This window comes from Anser brachyrhynchus, assembly GCF_964034855.1.
Source record: "Anser brachyrhynchus genome assembly, chromosome: 13".
Lineage (NCBI taxonomy): Eukaryota > Metazoa > Chordata > Aves > Anseriformes > Anatidae > Anser > Anser brachyrhynchus.
The window spans coordinates 14,062,514-14,083,279 of record NC_137708.1 but is presented as its reverse complement, the minus strand read 5'-3'; the positions used below and the strand labels follow the sequence as shown (position 1 = coordinate 14,083,279).

At 46.0% G+C, this 20,766-nt stretch overlaps 2 protein-coding genes across 15 annotated transcripts in view; one reads left to right on the top strand and one right to left on the bottom strand.

The window, feature by feature from the left end:
• TBC1D8B (TBC1 domain family member 8B) overlaps positions 1-9,489 on the top strand; it is a 39,591-nt gene extending 30,102 nt beyond the window's left edge. Inside the window, exons 14-21 of one of the 3 annotated variants that reach the window (XM_080553971.1) lie at positions 153-251; positions 1,420-1,488; positions 1,706-1,946; positions 3,036-3,101; positions 3,405-3,488; positions 4,520-4,576; positions 4,879-4,976; positions 5,331-9,489. In XM_080553971.1, coding sequence (XP_080410097.1) covers positions 153-251; positions 1,420-1,488; positions 1,706-1,946; positions 3,036-3,101; positions 3,405-3,488; positions 4,520-4,576; positions 4,879-4,976; positions 5,331-5,741 — 1,125 coding nt within the window. In that variant the 3' untranslated portion in view covers positions 5,742-9,489. Of the gene's footprint in view, positions 1-152; positions 252-1,419; positions 1,489-1,705; positions 1,947-3,035; positions 3,102-3,404; positions 3,489-4,519; positions 4,577-4,878; positions 4,977-5,330 lie in introns of those variants that run through there. The other 2 variants (XM_080553972.1, XM_080553973.1) reach the window with 2 other exon arrangements.
• A 2,805-nt stretch (positions 9,490-12,294) lies between these two features.
• Positions 12,295-20,766, bottom strand: part of PASD1 (PAS domain containing repressor 1) — a 97,241-nt gene continuing 88,769 nt past the window's right edge. For 10 of the 12 annotated variants that reach the window (XM_080553994.1, XM_080553991.1, XM_080553992.1 and 7 more), the window contains 10 exons: positions 19,912-19,993; positions 18,711-18,834; positions 18,287-18,384; positions 17,770-17,856; positions 17,091-17,249; positions 16,324-16,530; positions 15,141-15,343; positions 14,569-14,661; positions 14,157-14,364; positions 12,295-13,622 (listed from right to left, as the gene is read on the bottom strand). In XM_080553994.1, the coding sequence (XP_080410120.1) occupies positions 13,452-13,622; positions 14,157-14,364; positions 14,569-14,661; positions 15,141-15,343; positions 16,324-16,530; positions 17,091-17,249; positions 17,770-17,856; positions 18,287-18,384; positions 18,711-18,834; positions 19,912-19,993 (1,432 nt within the window). In that variant the 3' untranslated portion in view covers positions 12,295-13,451. The remainder of the gene's footprint in view (positions 13,623-14,156; positions 14,365-14,568; positions 14,662-15,140; positions 15,344-16,323; positions 16,531-17,090; positions 17,250-17,769; positions 17,857-18,286; positions 18,385-18,710; positions 18,835-19,911; positions 19,994-20,766) is intronic. The other 2 variants (XM_080553989.1, XM_080553988.1) reach the window with 2 other exon arrangements.

The window sequence follows — 20,766 nt, the reverse complement described above, 5'->3', positions numbered from 1 at the left end:
TGGTGTGGTAATAAACAATTCTTTGCTCAGAGCTCCTGTGATCTTCTTTTGTGTCCATACCTGTATTGTGTTTAGATGCAGAAAAGACAAAAATATCTGCTTAGATGTATCTAGCAATGGTTGATTTCATAGAACTATACTTTTCTTCATAGAGATATGGTGATATTCGATACGAGGATGTTGAGAGTATGCGCTGCAGAAACAGGCTTTACGTGATCCAGACGTTAGAAGCTACAACTAAGCAGAATGTGGTGAGTGACTTAAAGAACTAAACCCTTCCCTCAGCTAAAATTCCTTCTCTTGGAAAATTTTGAAAAAAGCTACACTTTTTAAGGCCAAACAAATCATTTTTTAGGGTGAAATCCCTCTCATCTGCAGGGCATTTGTTAACTGAAGTTTGGGCTGTGATGTTTTCAGTCTGCCAGTCACAGCACGACCTTCTGCTCTCATTACAAGTACTGTCGTCACAGACAGTTTCTAAAGGCTGCCATATCTCTGACACTTGCATTGATTGGAGCAGGCTGACCTATATTTCTTTTTGCTGTTCTTGAATTGTTAATGCATTTTTCTTTGAGACATAATGCTATAGTAAAACAATCACAATCAATCACTTGCATTTTTGGTCTCCAAAGCAGTCCCAAATGTCACAGAAGAGATTATCGCACCGCATTCAATAAGGGTTACTTCTTGTGCCTGTAGTGTGTGGAGGTGTGGTAACAAGCGCGTGGCGTGGCAGCTCTTCAGCTGCCAACATCATCCTTTCAGCTCAGACCCCTGAATGAAGGTAGAGGTTGCAGGGTGCTTCCTTTGTTTGCCTGTTTTCTTCAGTGGTGTATTTGCAATAACTGGTGATAAGACTAGACTACTTAAACAGTGCTTTTTTCTCTAGTAGGGGTGGCTTATACAAACTGATACTAAACGCTGTTTGTTGAGCTAAGATGATAACTGTTGTATTTCATTTTACGAAACATACATCTTGTGAAGATGGATACAGGTGTTGTTTGAAAATGCTGTATTTTTTTTTTCTTCAATTAAAAAAATGGGGATTCAGCTTCACTGGTAAGGGCTGAATGTGCATTTGTACATTGTAACAGAAGCTGAATGTTACTTCATTATAAATAATCTGGCATTCACGTTTTATCCTTTGAGTTTCATAACATAGTCCTAATATATGCAAATGATGCGAATAACTTCAAGGTCCCTTTTCATAGAGAAAAAATATTTCTTCCAGTTATCTCCTTCCAATCATCTTCTGATTGCTTTTAAGAAATAATTCTATTCTTACTCCTAATTATTGGTTACATGCCAAAACCTGGAATATTCAAACTGTATTTTTTTAATGTAAGGTTAAGTCTCTTTTATGGGTTTATTCCAAAAAGAAAAGACTCATTAATTAATTTTCTCTTTATTTTGTTTCAGCTACGTGTTGTGTCCCAGGATGTAAAATTCAGTCCTAGTGATCTTGATGAGCTTTATGACTTATTCAAGGTAGTGTGCCATTTTCCTTGCTTCTCAAACATGTATGTTAATGGTGAACTGTATGATGGCTGTGAAACAGTTTTAACAAATTGAGGAGAAAGCTAGATTCAGCGTATTTTTTACATGTCAGTTTTAAAGCAAATTATGTAGTTAACTCCTCACATCTTTCACCCAGAGAAATAGTTGTTGTTTCATCCAGTGTAATGTTTTTACTTTCTCTTTGCAGAAGGAGCACTTTCTTTCCTGTTACTGGAATGTCAATAGTCCTGTTTTGCGACACCATGATGCCAGCCTACCTTACCTTGAGCAGTATCGAATTGATTGCCAGCAGTTCAGGGTTCTCTGTCATCTCTTAAGCCCCTGGTCACACTGTGCAAACAGAGACTCGCTTGCATTGTGGACGTTCAGACTGATGGATGAGAGCTCTGATGGCCTGATAAACTTCAAGCAATTTGCCTGTGTTCTTGGTAAGAGAACAATACATATGTAGTACGTTCACAAGGGAACTCCATCTTGGAAATAATCCTCGGTGTTATCACCTTCCATGCACTAGATAAGGAGCCTAAGGAGACTAGCTTCTTAATGTAGGGTCAAATTGTCTTGCCTTTATCATGTGGCATTAAATGCAAAGACATGAAATGGCAAGTCAAATGCTCAAAGTATATTTATAAAATTGAGAGTGGGAGCTATGTTCTTTAGGTGAATGAAAAAGGCTTTAAATTGTGGAACTGTGCTCTCATTCTCATGTCTGTTTCACTGAAATAGCTAACACAAAGCTTTACAAATTAGTAAGTTCTCTGAAGTGTTAATCCCATGGAGAGTAATCTCCTGTTTGAGATGAAATTTAAATATAGCTTTACCAGCAAAATACCAGAAAATTAGGAAAGGGCATAACCTCATTGCCCAACCTGTTTGGTTGATGACAAATGCTTCCTCACACTGTAAGTCTTCTCATACACAGATCATGTAAGATAAACAGTGCCTTATATCCCTGGGGAACTGAAAGTTTTCTGGAGTTAGTGCTTTATTCCTTTCATCTTGTTTTAAAAGTGCTATTGTTTACGTGCTGGTTTTACCAGCTGGGCAGCTAAAGTCCGCCACAACAGCTCTCTCACTCCCCCTCCTCAAAAAAAAAAGAGGGAGGAGAAGAAAATATGATGGAAAGAAAAAGGCTCACAGGTTGAGGTGAGGATAATTTAATTAAGGGAAAAAGAAAGAAGGGAAGAACAAGCAAAATCTGTGAAGAAGCAAAGAGGGGAAAAACACAATTATTCCTTACTTCCTATCAATGAGCGATGGTCAGACATGTCCTGGGAAGCAGGGCCTCAGTATGTGGGATAGTGTGCTAAAATGTCTTGGTGTTCTTGCCTCAGTGTAGGCAAACCTCAGGCTTAGCTACAGCTCATACTTCCTTAAGCATCATCTCTAATTGTACTCCATGTAAGACAGAATACATGTCCTGTTCTGACATCCTTGAGTTGTATTTGTTTAGGTTAAGAGGGTATTTTAAAGCTGGGTCCAGTGGAATAATCTGGTTTGCCTCTTTCCTCCGATAGATACCATGTACAACGGAAGTTTCACAGACAAACTCAAGTTTCTTTTTAAGTTGCACATTCCTCCAGGTGAGTGAGAGATGGTAGCATTTGGGGAAGGCTGTTCCTGGCTTTTATCATCTTTGCATGATTTTAATTTAAGCTTCACTTTCCTTCCTGTTCTCACTAGCCCTGGTTACAGTACAGTCCCATAGCTGTAATACAGATGTGTATTTTTTCCAGAGTGATATATTCTTTGGGAAGGACTTAATCTGGTCAAACACACTTTCTGTTTTGTTCATAGGTACATTATGTACAAAGCTTTTGCTTTTTGTCCTTGCTTTATTAATGCTTGGGAGCCCCAAAAACACTCCATTCATTTATTTATTCCAGCTTTTACTGAAGTAGAATCTCTAAGCCCTTCCAAAGGTGGTGATCTTTCAAAAGAAGAACTGATCCACTTCAGTCAACTCAGTGGTAAGCATCAGAGTGTGTGGCTTTGCCTGAAGAGTTTTGGAAGGATTCTATTAATTTTCCTATAGTGAAAAATGGGGAGCTTTCTTCTGAAAGTCTCCAAAAGCTGTTTTGAATTCTAGCAAATCATGTCACTATTAACAGGGATCCTCTGTGAAGATCTTCTGGAGACAGTTACATTGCCATATGAAGTAGTGCCGAATTCGAGGATAGCCATCTTTCTTCACAGTCGTTTTTTGTGTAGCAGCACATGGCTTAATTCTCATAACCAGCTGTGTGTGGTAGTGCATCCAGGCATCAGTAACAGGCCATTTCATTGGCAGCCATATAAAGAACAGAGATGTTCCCTGCCCTGAATTGGTTATGTCTGATGATTGAACTCAAAGGCCCCAAATGTTTACGTGGAAATAGAGGAGTATATTTGGTCAGCATTTCTCAGCATACTAGGCAGCCTTTCTGTTGCAATAGTCATTAAAATGATGACCATTGCAGTTTTGTGTTCAAGGCATACAGGGATGATATTTCCTGCCTCAAGAAATTTAATAATTTAATATCCATGTCCTCAATTAAAATAAATCCACTAAGGTGGGTTTGTTTTTGTTTTTTTTTAATTGTGGGGTTTGAGTTTATGGAGTTAACAAAATACTGCATTTGGAAAGCTGTTCATTTTTGCTTCTTTGGAAGAGAGATCCTTTCTGGTTTTTAGAAACAACCTAAAAGTACTTTATCTGTAGTATGTTGGCACCGTTCTCACCGTTGTTCAAGACATGGACCACAAAATACTATCCACTTGATGCAGCTGGTTTTAGCTTTTTTGTGATCTCCATTCTCATAGTGCCTTTTTTTTTTTTTAATTTTTATTTTTTTGAACGTGCATATCTTACCGTGTGCTTTTTTGGCCTAATCTGTGTTGAAAACATGGGGGTCTTTTGGGGGTCTTGCTCCTTAAGGAAAGATTTTTTGATAAAAGGAAGTGAAGCACTGTTCCTCCTTTCTCAAAGCAGTAACTTTTCTTTTCTTCTCTGAAACTCTAGTTTCATCTACTGGGGATAATCTTGAAAGTAATGCTTTGAAGAGCAGCCCGGAAAAAGGTAGAGAATCCTGGAGACACTTGGTAACTGTGTGTCTTTAGTAGACGCATAGCTGGGAAAGTGTGTGCTGACAAAGTACACGGATCTTAGCGTAGTGCTAATGTTATATCCACTTTTATAAGTGTAGTCCTCGGGGGAGGAGGGACACATAATGTAAACTCTGATCCTGTTTAGTTTTTGGTCCTACTACTCTGTTGAGAAAGAATGACATGGAGGATACAGTTGTTTTGCTCTTCATCCCTCATGTAAACTCTTAGTTCTTGTTTGCTCACTCTTTTTTTCTTTTTCTTTTTGTCAAATAGGGAAGGGGAAAGTTGATATTCAGGCATATTTGAAGCAATGGCAAGATGAACTTCTTAAAAAAGAAGAAAACATCAGGGATCTGCCAAGAATGAATCAGGTAAAACAATCTGTGTCAGAGAACTACGGAAGCCTGGTTTTGATTGCTGTATCTCTTTTTAAGTTCTGTTAGTATTTTTCTAAAGGATTCTTAGGATCCCTTAAATTTCAGGCTTTCACATTAACCATTAGACTGTGTTTTTCTAAATTACTGTAATGTAAGCATACTGTAAACTGCAAGAGAGGGACTTCCAGACACACTGTTTTAGCAGGGCTGGTCCAGGCCCGTACTGTTAGTAGAGCAGTTGTTATCAGGTGCCTAGCAGCATCAAGTGCTGGATCGAGATCACAGTGTGGAGTGAGAAATGAGAGTTGTGTGCTGTTCTCTAAATAGTCTCTTCTGTTATCCGTGTAGTCTCAGTTCATCCAGTTCTCCAAAACCCTTTACAATCTATTCCACGGGGATCCTGAGGAGGAACTGTTGTACCGGGCTATAGCAGTGGTTACCAGCCTCCTGCTGAAAATGGAAGAAGTTGGGAGAAGACTGCAAGGTCCCATGTCACCAGTCAAAAGTCCAGTTGCCATTACAGAGGTTTCTGCTGAAAGCCTCCAAAAAGGGCCGGAGGAAGGCAGCTCCAAGCAGACTGAAGGTGGTAGGGCACAGAGTTTGAAAGGGAACCATGAATGGTCTTTTGCCTTTGAACAGATTTTGGCATCCTTATTAAATGAGCCAGCCTTTGTGAGATTTTTTGAGAAACCTCAGGAGATAAAAGCTAAAATAGAGAGTGCTAAAAATTTGCAACTTAAAGCAAGAACCAGAGTGTAATTTGCTTTATCTTTGACTCTGAACTAACCACATAAAGCACTTGCAAATGAAGGTTGTTTCTATGGAAATTGAGTATGGTGTTTACATAGGGAACGGGGTTTGAAGATTTAGCTTTAAATATCAGATTACTGGTATGCTTTGATGTAAATAAAAATAGTTTGAAGCACAATCACTTTCTTGCATTGTTCATAAGTTTCAGCCCAAGCAGGGGCTGAAGGATAAACTGTCTTTACCATGTTATTAAAATATGCAACATTGCTAGAAAACACTAGGTGTGACCTATAACAAACCTTTCTGAATGACAGCTGTTAAAGTGTGTGCTCTGCAGGTTCATTTCTATTACTGGGATAAATGTAATGACTTCCAGACATTTTCCACTTAAAATGAGTTATTAACAGCTAAGAGGTTGACTTCCAGGTTAGTTGAGTAATTTCCAAGTCTGCATGTGGACTGGGATCAAAAGCAGGGTGAAGACTAAGAACAGAGGTTTGAACTGGTAGCTGTGGTGGGCACAAGAGCCTGAGGTTAGGAAATAAAGTTGTCCTGCTTACCGTTCCCCTGCTTTGGTGTCACCGATGGTCCTGACTGTTGCAGATTCCAGTCCCTCATTGTCAGTTTTCAGACAGCATTCTTGCAGCCCACATCTCAATTTTTGCAGTGTGGCCCTTAAAACTAATTTCCTGTTTTTGTAGCTCAGCCTATATTTGTGATTTCTTTCCCGTTCTCATATCAATCCTCCTTCAATACAGACAAAAAGGATGTAAGGTGCTTGGTCATCCAGGATGCACACAGATGCAAAGGCTAGTGGTATAGGTTGTTGAAATTGAGGGAGAACAGTGGCTAAATCTGTTTGACCATATGGTGGTTGCCATTCATCTTCCATGATGACATCTTAGGAGTATGTTGATGAAATGTATAGTTTTGTTTGTGTTTGGAATGCCCAAGGACAGACCATCCTTAGCTGCTTCCTAGTTAGCTGAACGTGACCATGGAACTGCTACGGACAGATTGCAGTTGCTCCTTTGTATACCCGGCGTCCACACCTCAACCTAGTGATTATTAATTCTTTTTTATAGCTCTTTGGATTATTGCTGTTGTTATTTTCTATCTGCCAGGATTCATGGCAACAGCAAACCCTCTAGAATCCAAATTGGAATTTTTAATAAATAAATAAAGATAGAGTAAAGATCCTGGGGAGGTAAGCTCTGCCAGTGTTTATGCTCATGGATGTTGACCTTGAACCTTAGGTAGCTTGTGCTAGAATGGGTTTAGAGAAGCAGGGGAAGAGCCTGTATTGTAATAACAACAAAGTAAACTGGAGATCTGTTAAACTGGTTAAAAATGACTGCTTTTAAAGCCTGTACGACAAACATTTTCTTCAGGGCAGCATTACTGTATACTGTGCATGTTTTTTGCAAAGAAGCAGAAACAGAATAGGGATGGAACCATTCACTGTTGGTTGTTTTTCTTGCAATACTAAAATGAATGAGGAGTAACATGAAATTCTGACTTGTGTTACAAGCATTTGCTGAAATGCCATAATTGCAATCGGGGTTAAAATTTCCATGTTGCTTTTAAAGAATACAATTTTGATCAGGAGCAATGAATGTACGTATTATTTCCTCTCCTCTTCTCTGCACTCTCAGGTATTAATGTAAAGTTCTACTGAATGAAAAGTAACTCCAAAAAATACAAGACATTTGCGAAAAATGAGGAAGCTTGTTTTAGAAGCCTTCATAAAGTAGTCATAGTTGATACAATATAAATCTGATTTGTATATTTATGCATAAAACATACAAACTAATTTATTCATATGCATGTTTCTGAGGCAAAGTAGGGCAACACTGTGTTTGTAAATGTGTTTGCTCACTGTTTTCCTAATGTTGTTTTAGAAATATAAAGCAGATGATACTGATGTTCTAGTCCAGGACGTACTCAGATAAGCTTTGCTCAGTGAGTAATTCTTATGCAAGCAGCTGTGCTGAAGTTAAAGTAGCCCCATGAAAAGAGAGACAGCTACCCAGACAAAAAGCTTTTGTAGGTCCGTGATGGATATTTCCAATTTCAATAGGTAGTCAAAGCTATAAACTGTTTGCTAAGCAACATAGCATAGTGACATGAAATTCTTAAAACTCAAAGACATTTTCAATTGGAGAGCCAATATATTTGTTTAAAAAAAAAAGAAAAAAGAAAAAAACCATGCAAGTTAAAATCGAAGTACAAAAGACTGTACTGAAGAAACCTGCAAAATAAGAATGGCCTCGTGTTATTACACGGTTTGGCTATGCAAAACTGAGCACCTTTTTGAAATACCAGTTTCTGTTGGTGTCAGTCCAAGAAACCATAGAGCCATTACCAGTGATGTAGTAATCCTTGTCAGCTATATCGTATCTATGTATAAAGTGAGATTACCAGCATACAATTTTTTAAAAATATATATTTAAAATATATTTGGTGTTGCAAAGATGAATGCTGTTTCACATTGTATTGCGTTAGGACTCAGTGGGTGAGCACATTTCTGTTGCAAGAGGTCAGCTGCGAGACGTAGCGGGGAGTTAAGCAGAAGCGCTAGCAGGGAGCCTGCTGGTTGCAGAGTGTCTGACCCAGCACTACTCAGCTACTTCCCAATGGGGGGACTTTCCATTCAAATTGCAACTTGGAAGTTTTTAGAAGTGTTTTTGAGCAGCTTACTCAACAATAGGAAGCAGTGTGGTTAAATGAGTATGGATACATCACTTCACGTCTCAGTTTTATTTTTTTCCTGGAACAGTTTTCATTAAGTTATCTGATTATTTTTTATTTTTGGTTCTGTCATAGGAAATAAATGAATGTACAACATTCAGTACAAAGTAGATGATTGTAGCTCAGATATAGATTGCTAACACTAGTGATGCTGTTTATACAGTTTTAAAATTGCACTACCTTCTGCAGTGTCACCAGCGGGCCCTGGCAGCTGTGCCATGGTTATTTGTCCTGAAATATTCTCAGTGGCTGTTGGCATGCACTGCACAGCCCTTTCTTGTGGCTGGGCCATTATTATTGTTGATAATGCACATAAAATGCCTTTCGTCAAACGCAATCACCTGCCCATGGGGATGGCCAGCAGAGCTGTAGTGTTCCCTCAGCCTTTCAATACGGCACGTGCTGCTCCGTGACTGCTCAACCCCTTTGTGTACAACAGGTGCGGCACTGTCTCTGCACAGTCACCCCAAAGGGCTTGAACACATGAGGTGAGGGAATAGCTCCACTGATGGTAATAAAAATACGAGCCCTTTCCACCATGAAAGGGGAGAGCCCTTTATAACTCAAACAGGGGCATTTCCAGGGACTTAGAAACGGTCACTGCTATGTGATTCGGAATAAGCACTCTCTGTTTCAGTCCATTCCTAAGACAAGCCACTTGTTCCTCACTCTAATGGCTATATAGTAATATATTTTTTAGAAGAGTTTGCTAATATAACAACTAAGAAATAGCTGTGTGTTGATTCTATTAGCGATTTCTCATCCAGTTGTACTATACAGGGTTCTTGATTGTGATTGCAGTTATTACCTGAACTAAAAAATGAAATACTCTAATTTGTCTCCAGAAACATAGGCTATTTTGTCTTTTTGCTATAGCTTTGTCACTTTACCAAGAAGGCAACACATTGGTGTTGGCAGGTTGGCTTTTTATATAATGTATTGTATGCAGAATACTGTAAGACAAATGGGGTGTTAAATAAAAAATGTTTCACTTAAGAAAAAAAAAGTTTGAGGCACTATTCTTTTGCACGATGGACTGCGTCAGAAGTTTGTTCAAAAACATCAGTCACGTTAAAACCATTTTTAGCCAGTCCTTTCTGAAGCAAGGATTGAGCCACACAAGGACCACACTAGGACTCTAACCCCTCCAAAAGTGAATAAAAGAGGAGATCCAGGTTTTGAAGGCTGGGTGTAGTTCAGCAGCGCATGAAACCTGTGCTTGCTTCAGTGCTGAGATGGCTGGTGAGTAAAGCCAGGAAGAGCAGCATTACTTGTTTTTCAATCCACATTAAAACACTTATGCAAATATATGTGTGCAAATATATGACACTGATACCTTGTTCTTTCAAATTCACGTGTTGCCCTTATTCCTTCTGGCACTGGTCATGAAAATTGGTCTCTTGAGCCCCCTCTGTTCAGCTGTTTATACACGTGTATGTGCGTGCCATGGCTGCAGCTCTTGCACCTCCTAGAGAGCAAGGAGCGGTCTGATCATCTGCCTGACACACACCACTCAGGGAATAACAACAGCACAAGTTGTGTAAGAGGTCTTGCAAGTATGCTTTTATTTCTTTTTTTCTTTTTCTTTTTTTTTTTGAAAATACTATGTACAATCTCTTTAAAGCTTGTCAAAATGCACAGACCGCCATCCAATGCAGCTGTGCAGGTACATAGATTCAAAACGAGAATCTTTACTGTTCATCTTCATAAGACACTTCCTTTTTCCCATTACAAAATACTTTTAAGAATAGTAACATTTATAAACGTATCTGTATTTGACATCATATAAAATAAACCAAGATTTATAGTCAGTTCTAAGATTGTTTCATATTTTTTCTTCCTCTTTTTTTTTTTTTTACATGGACTATGTTACAATATGTACAGTAACTTCTCACTGTGTTTGTCAAAGCTGCCTGATGGTACCCAGCAGGCTTTAGCTTATATGTACAAATATGCTAAAAGTGCAAGACTTTATTAATTAAAGCTGCCTGTGTTTTCAGAGGTCTGGAATTGTGTGGCCTATATATATAGATATACATATATATGCACATTAAAAACATATCTGTGTATCTATATATGTAGAGAGAGATACTATATAGGTGCTTGTGTGCTAGAAAGCCTCAGGACATTAGTGAGCACTGATGCTGGAGCCCAGCTCCTGGCACAGGCAGCACTGCTCATATTCCCACCCGCCTATGTGACCACCTCACGCCTGGGGTCCCTTGTAAGTACCTGGGAGTGAACCAAACCCACCAGCAACCCTCCATTCCAAACAGGTCCCAGAAACACAGCTCGTAGCTAACACGGAGGTAAACAAATACAACTCAACCTGAATAAAGAGATTTATTTAGTCATTTATCTTTTGAGCGTGAGTGGTGACAGAAGGCAAAAAGCCCGGGCCCCTGAGCCAGCCTTGCCCCTGCCCGGAGGCAGGCTGAGCAGGGACAGAACCAGCCCCACCGTGGGGCTGGGGGACTTTGCCCTCGGGAGCCCCGCTCTGCCTGTGCCCATACCCATGCCCGTGCTGTGCTGGGTGCCCGCGCCTGGCACCACGAGCACCTGCACCAGCAGCTGGGGTGGGCTCTGGAACTAAAGTGTGTTCAGGGGAGAGGTTCTGATAAAGTGCGTTTTACATCGCTTGTTCTTTGCAAGGCCAATTGAACATGTAAACATCCTTGCAAACCTACACTCCCTGCCGAGAGGCTGCCATCAGAAGGGCTGTGCAGGGGGCACAGCCCCGTCCGGCACACCCACTGCCCTTCAACCCCCTCCAACCACTCCTTGGACTTGCTTTGAAAGGCAGCAAACTCCTGCCTCCTCCCTAGCAAGCCCTGCTAACAACCCCCTGTCTCCCCCAGACCCCAACCCCGACCCCAAGCACCACCACCAAGAAGGGTTCACTGACACCCACCATGCCTGGGCTGACGCACAGGGCTGGCACACTGCAGCCCAGCCGCTGTGTTGCCGGTTTAGTGGGCAAGGCAGGGAACTGCATGGCCTTTGCCTCCCACCAGCAGCACTGGGACATCAGCTGTGTACAGCAGCGTGTCCTTAGCACACATGCGAGCCTCTGTGCATGTGTTTTCGTCCTCATGCTGCTGTAGGCCGTGGCTGCACCTCCCCTCCGCCTGCTCTGCGACACCCAATTCTTCACTGCCGGCATCCCTGGGGCGCACAACCACTGCCCCCAGCACCAAGCGACCAAGGCCCGTGGAAGGCCGGGCTTCTCACAGCTTTTGTTCACATGCGAGCTGTAGATGCAGGTGTCCCTGCAGCGCCCGCTGTCTCCAGCTACAGCTGTACCCCCACCTGTACACCACCTTGCCCGCTCCCCTGTTTCCTGAAGCCAGGGCTACTTGTGCCAGAGGCTGTGGGGTCAGCACCACTGTGCAGCTGCTGGGGTGGGGCAGAGAGCCAGGGAAAAAACAAATACAAATATTTGTAATAAAATAAAATAAAAAAAAATAAAAAGCCCCAACCCCCCCCTCCCCCCCAGAGCTTTGATTGGTCACGACAGGGGTTACAAACAAACCTGTCCCCAAACATTGCTCTTGCTGCATGCTGGTGCAGCCCTGCTGGATGACCCTGCTCCTAACTAACCACCATCCGCCACAGCTTAAATAATGGCCTAAACCATCTTCTGTGTTTGGGCTGGAACAGTGCCCACGGTTAGTACTCAGCTACTAATGCCTCAAAAAATGTACATTTTCATTTTTCCTTTGGAAAGACACAAACAGTAGGGACACAACTATACACCCACTGAGGAATAAACTCGTTTTCAATTCATAAATATAAACATATAGTTAAAAAGTGACAATTTACAAAAATACAATTTATTGCTGACCCTACAGGCTTGTAACAGTGCCTGTGTCATTGTGAGTATACGTTTCAGGGTTGTCAAATTGAAATATGACCTAGCAAAACCACAAAGTTTGCTGTCACATGATGGTCTACGTGCTGTTTGCTTGTTTTCATGTAAAGAAACATACACAACAACATCCACTTGGAACAAAACAAAACAACAGAAAAGAAAGAGTAAGGATTCTTTGTCCGTAACCTGAAAAATATTTGGCTACAGGGAGTAAAAACCATATAAATTTATCTGCACTTGTTAACCAAAGTAAAACATGACGAGTATCTTACTAGTTGTGATGTGAGCTGGTATAACAACAGTACGAAATTCAGGCAAAAGTGGTGTTATGTAAATTAGCAGCATTATCCAATCTCCTGGAAAACAAAAACGGTGGGGTTGAGGTATAGAAAAAAGGAAAAAAATCCACAACGGACCTACTAGAGTGAGACGAGAGCTATGTACACGGCAATCCCTCCTGTGACTGCTGCGGCCTGTGTGTGCTGCAAGTGCTGGGCTTACCTTCACAGTGCCTTCCAGCACCAAAGCCACGGAGGGACAAGGCTTTGCTGCGGTGCCAAGTGCTCTCCGTGGTGACCTGATCAAGCAGCTCCCGCAGCCGGCCACCAGTCACCGTCCTGGTCACAGGAGCCATACCTGGCACTGGCACAGGCACGCACGGCTTGGTGACATGCAGCAGCACCCCCGACGCCTGTCCGTGGCTCCCAAATGAAGCACAGCTTTTGCACCGACAAGTTTACAGCTGCTTTTGGAGCCGAGCTCCAGTGGGCAGGAGCCCCACCATGTGTATCCTCCTGCTCCTTGCTCTTGAAGGTGCCCTCCCTCCAGGAGAGGCGTGCCTGGGGCTTGTGGCCACTCACAGCCCCAGGGCTCTCTTCGGCAGTGGTTGTACCACCAGACGATCCCAGCTCAGCCCCATGGAAATCCCAATCCACGAGGTGTCCTCCAGAGCCATCTGCCCCTGGTGGAATCATCCCGGCCCCCATGGGGGCCCGACCTCACCCGTCTGTGCTCCGACGGCTCTGTCTCCGCTCCGCCTGCGCTCGGGTCACCGAGCCACCACGGCCAAGGTTGTCCCTGCCTTGGGGAGCCGGCGGTCAGGGCAGCTGCATTTCGGGCAGGTCCTGCAGGTTGCAGGCCTGGCCCTGTGCGTGGCGGCTCTGCGGCTGCGGGTGCAGGAAGTAGCTCAGGGGGTTCTGCTGCGGGACGTGGGCTGGCTGGAAAACACGCGGGCTCGGGCCCCCCGGCACCGCCTCAGGACCTTGCATCTGCGGGAAGACACGAAGGCAAATCAGCCCTGCCCCGTGCCCGGCCACGCCGTGCCTTGCTGCTGAGGCTCTTGGACAAAGTACCAGAAGGTGACCCTAAATGCAGCCCTGCAGCACGACTTCCAGCTGTCTCTCTTCCTCCTGCTCTGTGTGCTACCATCTTTGCCAGGAGGACTGTAGCTTACCTCTGCCAACCCGGCAAGCCTTGGAGAGTGTATTGCTCACTAATAATTAGTTTCAACAGCCCCCCTCCTTGGCAGCATCGTTAACTTAGCACACTGAAGGAAAATGTGCACTGAAAAACCCAGATCGCCTTCTACAGAAGTTTGTGTTGGGAAACAATCATTTACTGAAGGAAGTGACTGCAGCTGATTAAGAAAAAACAAACTTGCTATGCTGAGACATAACAGCAGGAGGCACGTTGTCATGCCAGGCTAGGTCTGATTAGTCGTGAGCCCCATTTCTTCTTAAAAAAACCCTCAGCCCCCAATCCCAGCCCCGTGCACACCTACAAAGCTGCTCCAGCTCCCTCACCTGAAGGTAGAGGCGGTGCTGCTGCACCTGCTGCTGCGGCCACTGGTGGAGGTGAACCGGGGCGCTGGTCTGGTGGGAGGTGAAGCTGGCGTGGGGGATCACCACGGACGGGGAGAAGATGGGCGAGGGGGCGGGGGGCCGGACCGTGCTGCAGGTGATGGGCTGCATCTGCATGGGGGGAGGCAAGGTCTGCTGCTCCGCCACGAATCTGCCACGAGGAGGAAAACACGGCGTGTGACGCCCACCCTAGAGCCACCACCCTGGGCAGCCTGGGTGCTGCAGGAATGAGACTGCAGCAGGGTTTGTCACGCCGTGCAGAACCTGCCATGAGCGTCCCCCTCCCCGCCAAGCATGGTTTGTGTCTGTGTGATCTTATGCAAGCGCCCTGCTACGATACTAAGCAAGGACTCACTTTCCCTGCTGCCTGCTGGTGCCGCTCAGCGCAGCCTGAGCACTGCCATTAGCGGCGGGCATCATGGCTTGGATGGACTGGTCCAGCAGCATTCTGCGGTGGAGGAAAAGAGAGGACAGTCAGGGCAGGGACGGACCAAACCGTTGACCACCAGGCTCTAGAAAAAAGCCCCTTAAGACCTCCCAAAAAGCATGCAAAGCGCCACTGATTCTCCGTGAAAAAAGGCAATGAAATAGGATACTTATTGTCACTTTGTGACCCATAGAGGTGAGCCAAAGCCTGCCAATCACGTGAGAAATACATGAAAATGTATTATAGATGTTTATAGATGGTGAGACTCTAGGCAGCCTGGTTTCTCTTGTTCCTTTACACAATGTTTTGCAGTGGCTGGATCCCCTAGACAATGTCTGCAGATACCTCCCTGAAAGGCAGTTGTATAGTCTGGGGCAGTTTCCAACTTTGTATAAAAAAGTAATGTTTTTGCCATAGTACCCATCTTGGCTGGAAAAAAGAGACCCTGGAGCTTCAGAGTGACCAAGACTCAGGTCTGGGAAGACAGGCCCAGCTCGTACCTGAGGCTCCTGTCCTGGCTGTAGTCGGATTGCGGCTGCCTTTCGCTCATGTCGGTCGGCATCTGTGCAGCCACCGTAATGGGATGTGCTTGCGAAAACACCATGGGGTTGTTGTAAAGGGGCATTGAAATGCTTGTCTGCCCTGGCAGACACGTTTGTTGGGCTTGGTTTCCTCTCATGAGGTGCTGCTGCTGCTGTGGTACCTGAAATGCAGACGTAAACACACAGGTAAGATTTTAAAGCTCCCTGTTAGGCAGCTAGAGCAACCGCTTCAAGGATGGAGCTGGGAAAAAGACAATGAACTGTGGATGTTCTCCCTGAACAGAGAAATAGGAACTGTGTGTCTGTGAGGACAAACACCCTGTGTGCATTTATTGCTCTGGCAGAGCATGGGCTGGCAGCCTCTCCTGCTGCATCAGAGCATGTGGGCAGAGCGGGACACAGCTCGAGGGAAAACAGAGCAGCCTACAAAGGGAGGGGGAGTGCAAAGTCCCCAAGGACTGCTCCTCCTGCTTCCTCCATACCTGCATGGCTATTTTTGGGCACCACAATCCTTTCCCAAGAAGATGGGGGGGCCAATCTCTTCTCTAGAGCTAGGGAGACTTTATAACAGCCCTCCAGTAACTAAAGGGGGCCTACAGGAAAGCTGGGGAGGGATCCTTTATCAGGGATTGTAATGATAGGACAACGGTCTTTAAGGTCCCTTCTGACTCAAACCATTCTATGATTCTGACCTATGCAGTGAATTTAGGTCTAATGATGTCAAACTTGCTTTTCAAAGCTGTCTTCCAAGAAATCTGGGCCAGGAAAAATAAGCAACAAACCCTCTTTCACAATTATGCCTAGCTCCCTGAACTATGAAGTCACAGTTCTTGCTGACTGCAAAAAAACTCTGGGTGGTGATTGCAAGCACCATGAATCAGAAGCCAGACTTCCCACTTGGTTCTGGGATGGCTCCAGCACTCCCTGGGCGCTGACATTTTTAAGCTACCGAGCTTTGATTTGTACAGCTGAATGGCGTCATTTGCAACGATCTTGAGACAGGTTTCATAGTACCAGCTATGGAGTAAAACAAGCAGGGCGGAGATGAGCAGGACAGCAGCGGGTAGCCCCACGTAATGCTTAGAGCCAGCAGGCACGCGCATAAAAAGCCAGGCAGGGGACAGGGAAGGCAGCCAGCCACCTGGGAGGACGTGCCACAGGGCTCCCTGAGGAACTGGCGCGGTGAGGGCTCGTGGGGGCCCCCGTAGTGCTTGGTCCCCATCGGGCCTGGCTGGGGGGACTTCTTGGCGCTGGCCTGCCGGGGCGTCCCGGGCGGCGGTGGGGGTCTCCTGGGGCTCTGGTGCTGCACGTTGTTGAAGACCAAGGGAATCGGTTGCTGCATCAGAATCTTTAACAAGAAGAGGTGCATGAGTTGTCATGGGAAGAACGATGAGACAGCTCGTATATGGCAACTGCCACTAGATGGTGCTTCAGTTTTGCTACTAAAATTGGGGTTTCACAGCACTGTGGCAGCCGGCTGTATAACACCACAGCTCTAAATTTGCTCTAAGCAGCAAAGCGAACCATGGATAACAGAGAGTCATGTTAGCTTGTGCACATTCAGAGTCACAACTGCTCCAGTCCCATTACGCCTGTTACATGCCGCAGGGGTGGCACCAGGGAACGCAGCAGCAGTAACCAGCCACCGAACCACCGAGCGCACCACGCAGAGGGGACTTCTGAGCAGCTTGACCACTTCCTTGCGACTGTTTTTCTAAACCACGTAAATACTTAAGCAGACAGTGATGCCAGCTACCTCTCAGGAGACACCTCTCTGGCCAGCTGAGACTATACTACCAATTTATCCAGAGCTCATTTCTAAGTGCTTTTGCCATAGCCAACGTTGTCACTGATGTGCACGGAACAGCACCCTGTTCGTGGGCTGGGAACGGCGCGGGCAGCAGGTACCTGCAGGTTGGAGTCCTGCACCAGCTGGAGCTGCTCCTTGATGACATGGAGCTCCTCTTGCTGCGTCTTGATGTCTGCTTGCAGTATGCGAGTCCTCTCCTCCAGCTGCTCTTTCAGCTGGTGCATCATCCCCAGCTGGGCCGGGAAGTGGTACACTGGCTGTGGGGAGTGCAGAACAAGTCACAGGTAGGACCGGTCCTGCTATGCACATTTGTAATGATGCTGGTTCCAGAAAAGCAAATTCCTTGGTACAAGGTGGGCAGGTTACTGAAATAACTGACTGGTTATTATTTATAAATATTATTTATATCCATATTTACATATGAGTATGTATAATTATTTATATATGTAACTCCTATATATATATATATTTTTTTTTTCTCCTGGCCTATCTCAGACATCCTGTGCCACCCCCTTCCTCTACCAGGGCAATAACTCTGTAGTGTTTTATCAGCCTGTGCCAGCTGCTAACAATACAGAGATGAGTCTTCAGCAGCCCCCAGTGGTTCAACGAGTCTAAGCCTTCCCTTAAACTGTCACCACGGTGTCCTAGATCATGCTGGGAGCAGGGACAGCGAAGTGGGGCCCAGCCCGACAGGTCCCAGCACAAACCCTTCGCCCCCCCCGCCCAGCACGGGGGCAGGACACCAGAGCATATCCAGCAGAAGCAAACACGTACCATCACGGCGTGCTGAGAGGGGACTGCCGGCTGAGCCACGGGATGCTGAGGGAGGTGTTCGCCGGGGGCTGGAGGAGTTGCTAGGGCCTAGAAATGAAAACTCCGCCTTACTGCAGGCCCACAGCACCTCTAGCACAGAGTTGGTGTGGTACCGCCTCATGCTGGCCACCCAACTCCGGTGAGGAACAAGTGCGGGAAGTTTGAAAGCAGGAAGCTTCATGTGGATGGCTGAGGGGAGAATGTGAGCTCCTGCATGCCCCCTGCTAAGTGTAAACCCTCAGTGTTTGGACAAAAGCTGTTTCACATGTACAAAGCCCCAGAGAAGTGGGGTGAGCAGGTGTTTGGCCTTGAGGAGCAAAGAACCCCGAGACAGGAGGCAGCCATGTTGCCTCCAGCAGCTCTGCTGGGCCCCAGGACACCCCAGTCCCGGCCCCACACATTCAGAGGTGGGGAACAGACCCCTCTGAGGGCGAGACCGAGGTCTGCCAGCTCTTTCTTTTTTTTTAGCAGTACCGACCTGGGCGCCTCCAGCCAACGTCAGCCGCAGGGCTGCCTTCTCCGGCACCGCCGGGCGGGTGGGAGTGCTGGTGTCGGTGTGCCGCATGGACGAGGTGGCTGGAAAAAGAGACATTTTGTTGTGACATGGCTGTGGGGTGGCAGACCCGCGCCTGGCTGTCCTCGCTGAGCCTGAGCTCCCCGTGCAGACCAGCAGCCACCCGAGTGCTGTGGGGCTGTGTCCCCAAACCGCCCACCCCTGGTCTCACGTGGGTGACGGAGGACACGGCATGTGGCACCGGTGGCACCGCAACGCCTCAGTCTCTGATGCTGAGCACCCCCTGAACCGACTCGGTCCCTGCTGGTGGAAGTCTCCCACCCCACCCACGGATTTCGGAGGGTGCTCTGCCCCTTGCCCCCACACCCCCGCCATGCCGGGCACCTACAGGCAGAGTCGGAGAGCGCGGTGTGCGAGGAGCGGCGGGAGCTGTGGGACGACAGCGACACTCCTTCCCGGCTGGCCTCCTGGCTGCTGCCGCACTGCCCCACGTCCAGGTAGCTGCCGTGGCTCTGCAGGGAGCCAAGCATGGCTCATCAGAGGGAAAATAACAGGCCTGGTGCTGGAGGGCCAGCAGGGCTGCACGCCTCCATCCCGGGGAGGCAGCCAGGCTGCCCCTCAGCGGGCACCCCGATGCCTTCACCCTCCCAGCCCAGAGCGAAACAGCCTAACCCAGCGAATATGAGCAGTGTTGGAGGTATCACCCCGCAACGACAAGACACCACTTGGCAGATGGTTTATATAACGTGGCTGTTTCACCTGCAGGCTGTGGGAGACCATGTCACTTCCCCACGCCTCCCTGGGAGCTCCCCAGCACCCCACTCCCCTCCAGAAGAGCAAGGAATGGGAGCAGTCGCTCTGCCTCTCCTCCTGCTGCCTTGCACCAGCAGATGAAGCTTAATGTCTGCAGAAAAACATCTCAGCCGTTGCATGAAGGGGACGGATACACAAACGTGCTGTGGTGAGAGAGAAGGCAAGGTGGCCCTTGCTCCAGTGTGAAAGGTCCTGGGACCTGCATCCCATAAATGATTTCTTAAAATAATGGCATGATTTTCTATAAAATAATGGAATGATAATTCCACTTGGGGAGCTGCTTTGATTATTGGTCTTGTAAACTACTGAGAGGAAGAACTTAAAAGGAACCGAAATGACCTTGTTAATTGGGCAGGCATGTTGGGATGCCACACTGATTTGAACCATGGGAATTACTGCTCTGGTCAAAATCCTACACATGATGCTATCATGCCCAACGGTGCAAACAGAGCAGAAATCTGGAATAAGAACCAGTTGTGTTGTTTTCCCTCCACTTCCAATCTTTGTCTGAGTACTGATGACAAGTTGGCGTTAACAAAAGAGGTGTACGCAAGGCAACTGCTGAATTTGCTGTTTTATGCCTGCACGAAGATGGGACAGCTCAGAGCCATGTAGTGTAAAACTTCTGTGTATCTGTGTGAGCCATAACCCAGCTGAAGGCTTGGAAGGAGAGGGGAGGAAAGGAAAAGGAGAAGGAAGAGGTATTTTCCTAAGATCAGTAAGTGATAACTTTGTGGTTTAAAGCCTATTCATTCAAACATGAAGAAACATGGTACCTTTACAGAAGAAGATGCCAGTTCAATTGATGACTCTTCAAGGCCAAGATCTCGCCTCCTTTCAGCTCGAACCTCCGCATAACTAACAAAAACGATGAAAAATTTAAAGTTTTTTAGTGTCAGGCCTCAGCTGTCCATGAAAACAGATGCCCTGAGTGTTACGTACTGCAGTGCACCTGCCACACGGGTCACGATAGAGCTTTCCCATTGAGTCAGAAGCTGTGCACAGCTCACACACATGTGCACACTCATATACAAGGTGCTCACAGGACCATCAGGGTAAAGCCTTGCAATCTGTGAATAACCACGTGCACTGAAGGTCCAGAGATCAGAAAAAACAGGGCAGTGTCACGTCCCACTCCACCCAAGCAGGACTGTGGGATTAATTGGTCTCATCCTTCCAAGCACAGACGTAGACACCCCTTTGAAGATTTTGGCCCTGGATGCCTTCAGACAACAGTTGTCTAAAAGCAAAGCTCTGGGGGTGTACACAGCACCATGCCTGCCACATCAGGGTTAAAATCCCTCACCCTGATGGGAGCTCTGCACACAAAATGCCGGCTGCCCAGCTGCAATGAGAGGTGGATACCAGAATCCCCATTAATGTGCCTCTGAAGTCTGTGTTTGCTTCCCTTACTATTTTTTTCTCCTAAATAATAAAATATTTACAGTAAGCAATGCCACACGATTCACCACTGGGATAAATTGCAGAGGATGTTCTAAAGACTCTGAGCGGCTGTGTGCTGTGGGCGCTGAGAAGTGTCAGAACTAAGGCTGCTGAAATACAAACAGGCCACAACCTTTGTGGGGGCAAGAGAAGATGCTGAGAAGAACTTAATTATACCAGTGTTAAGC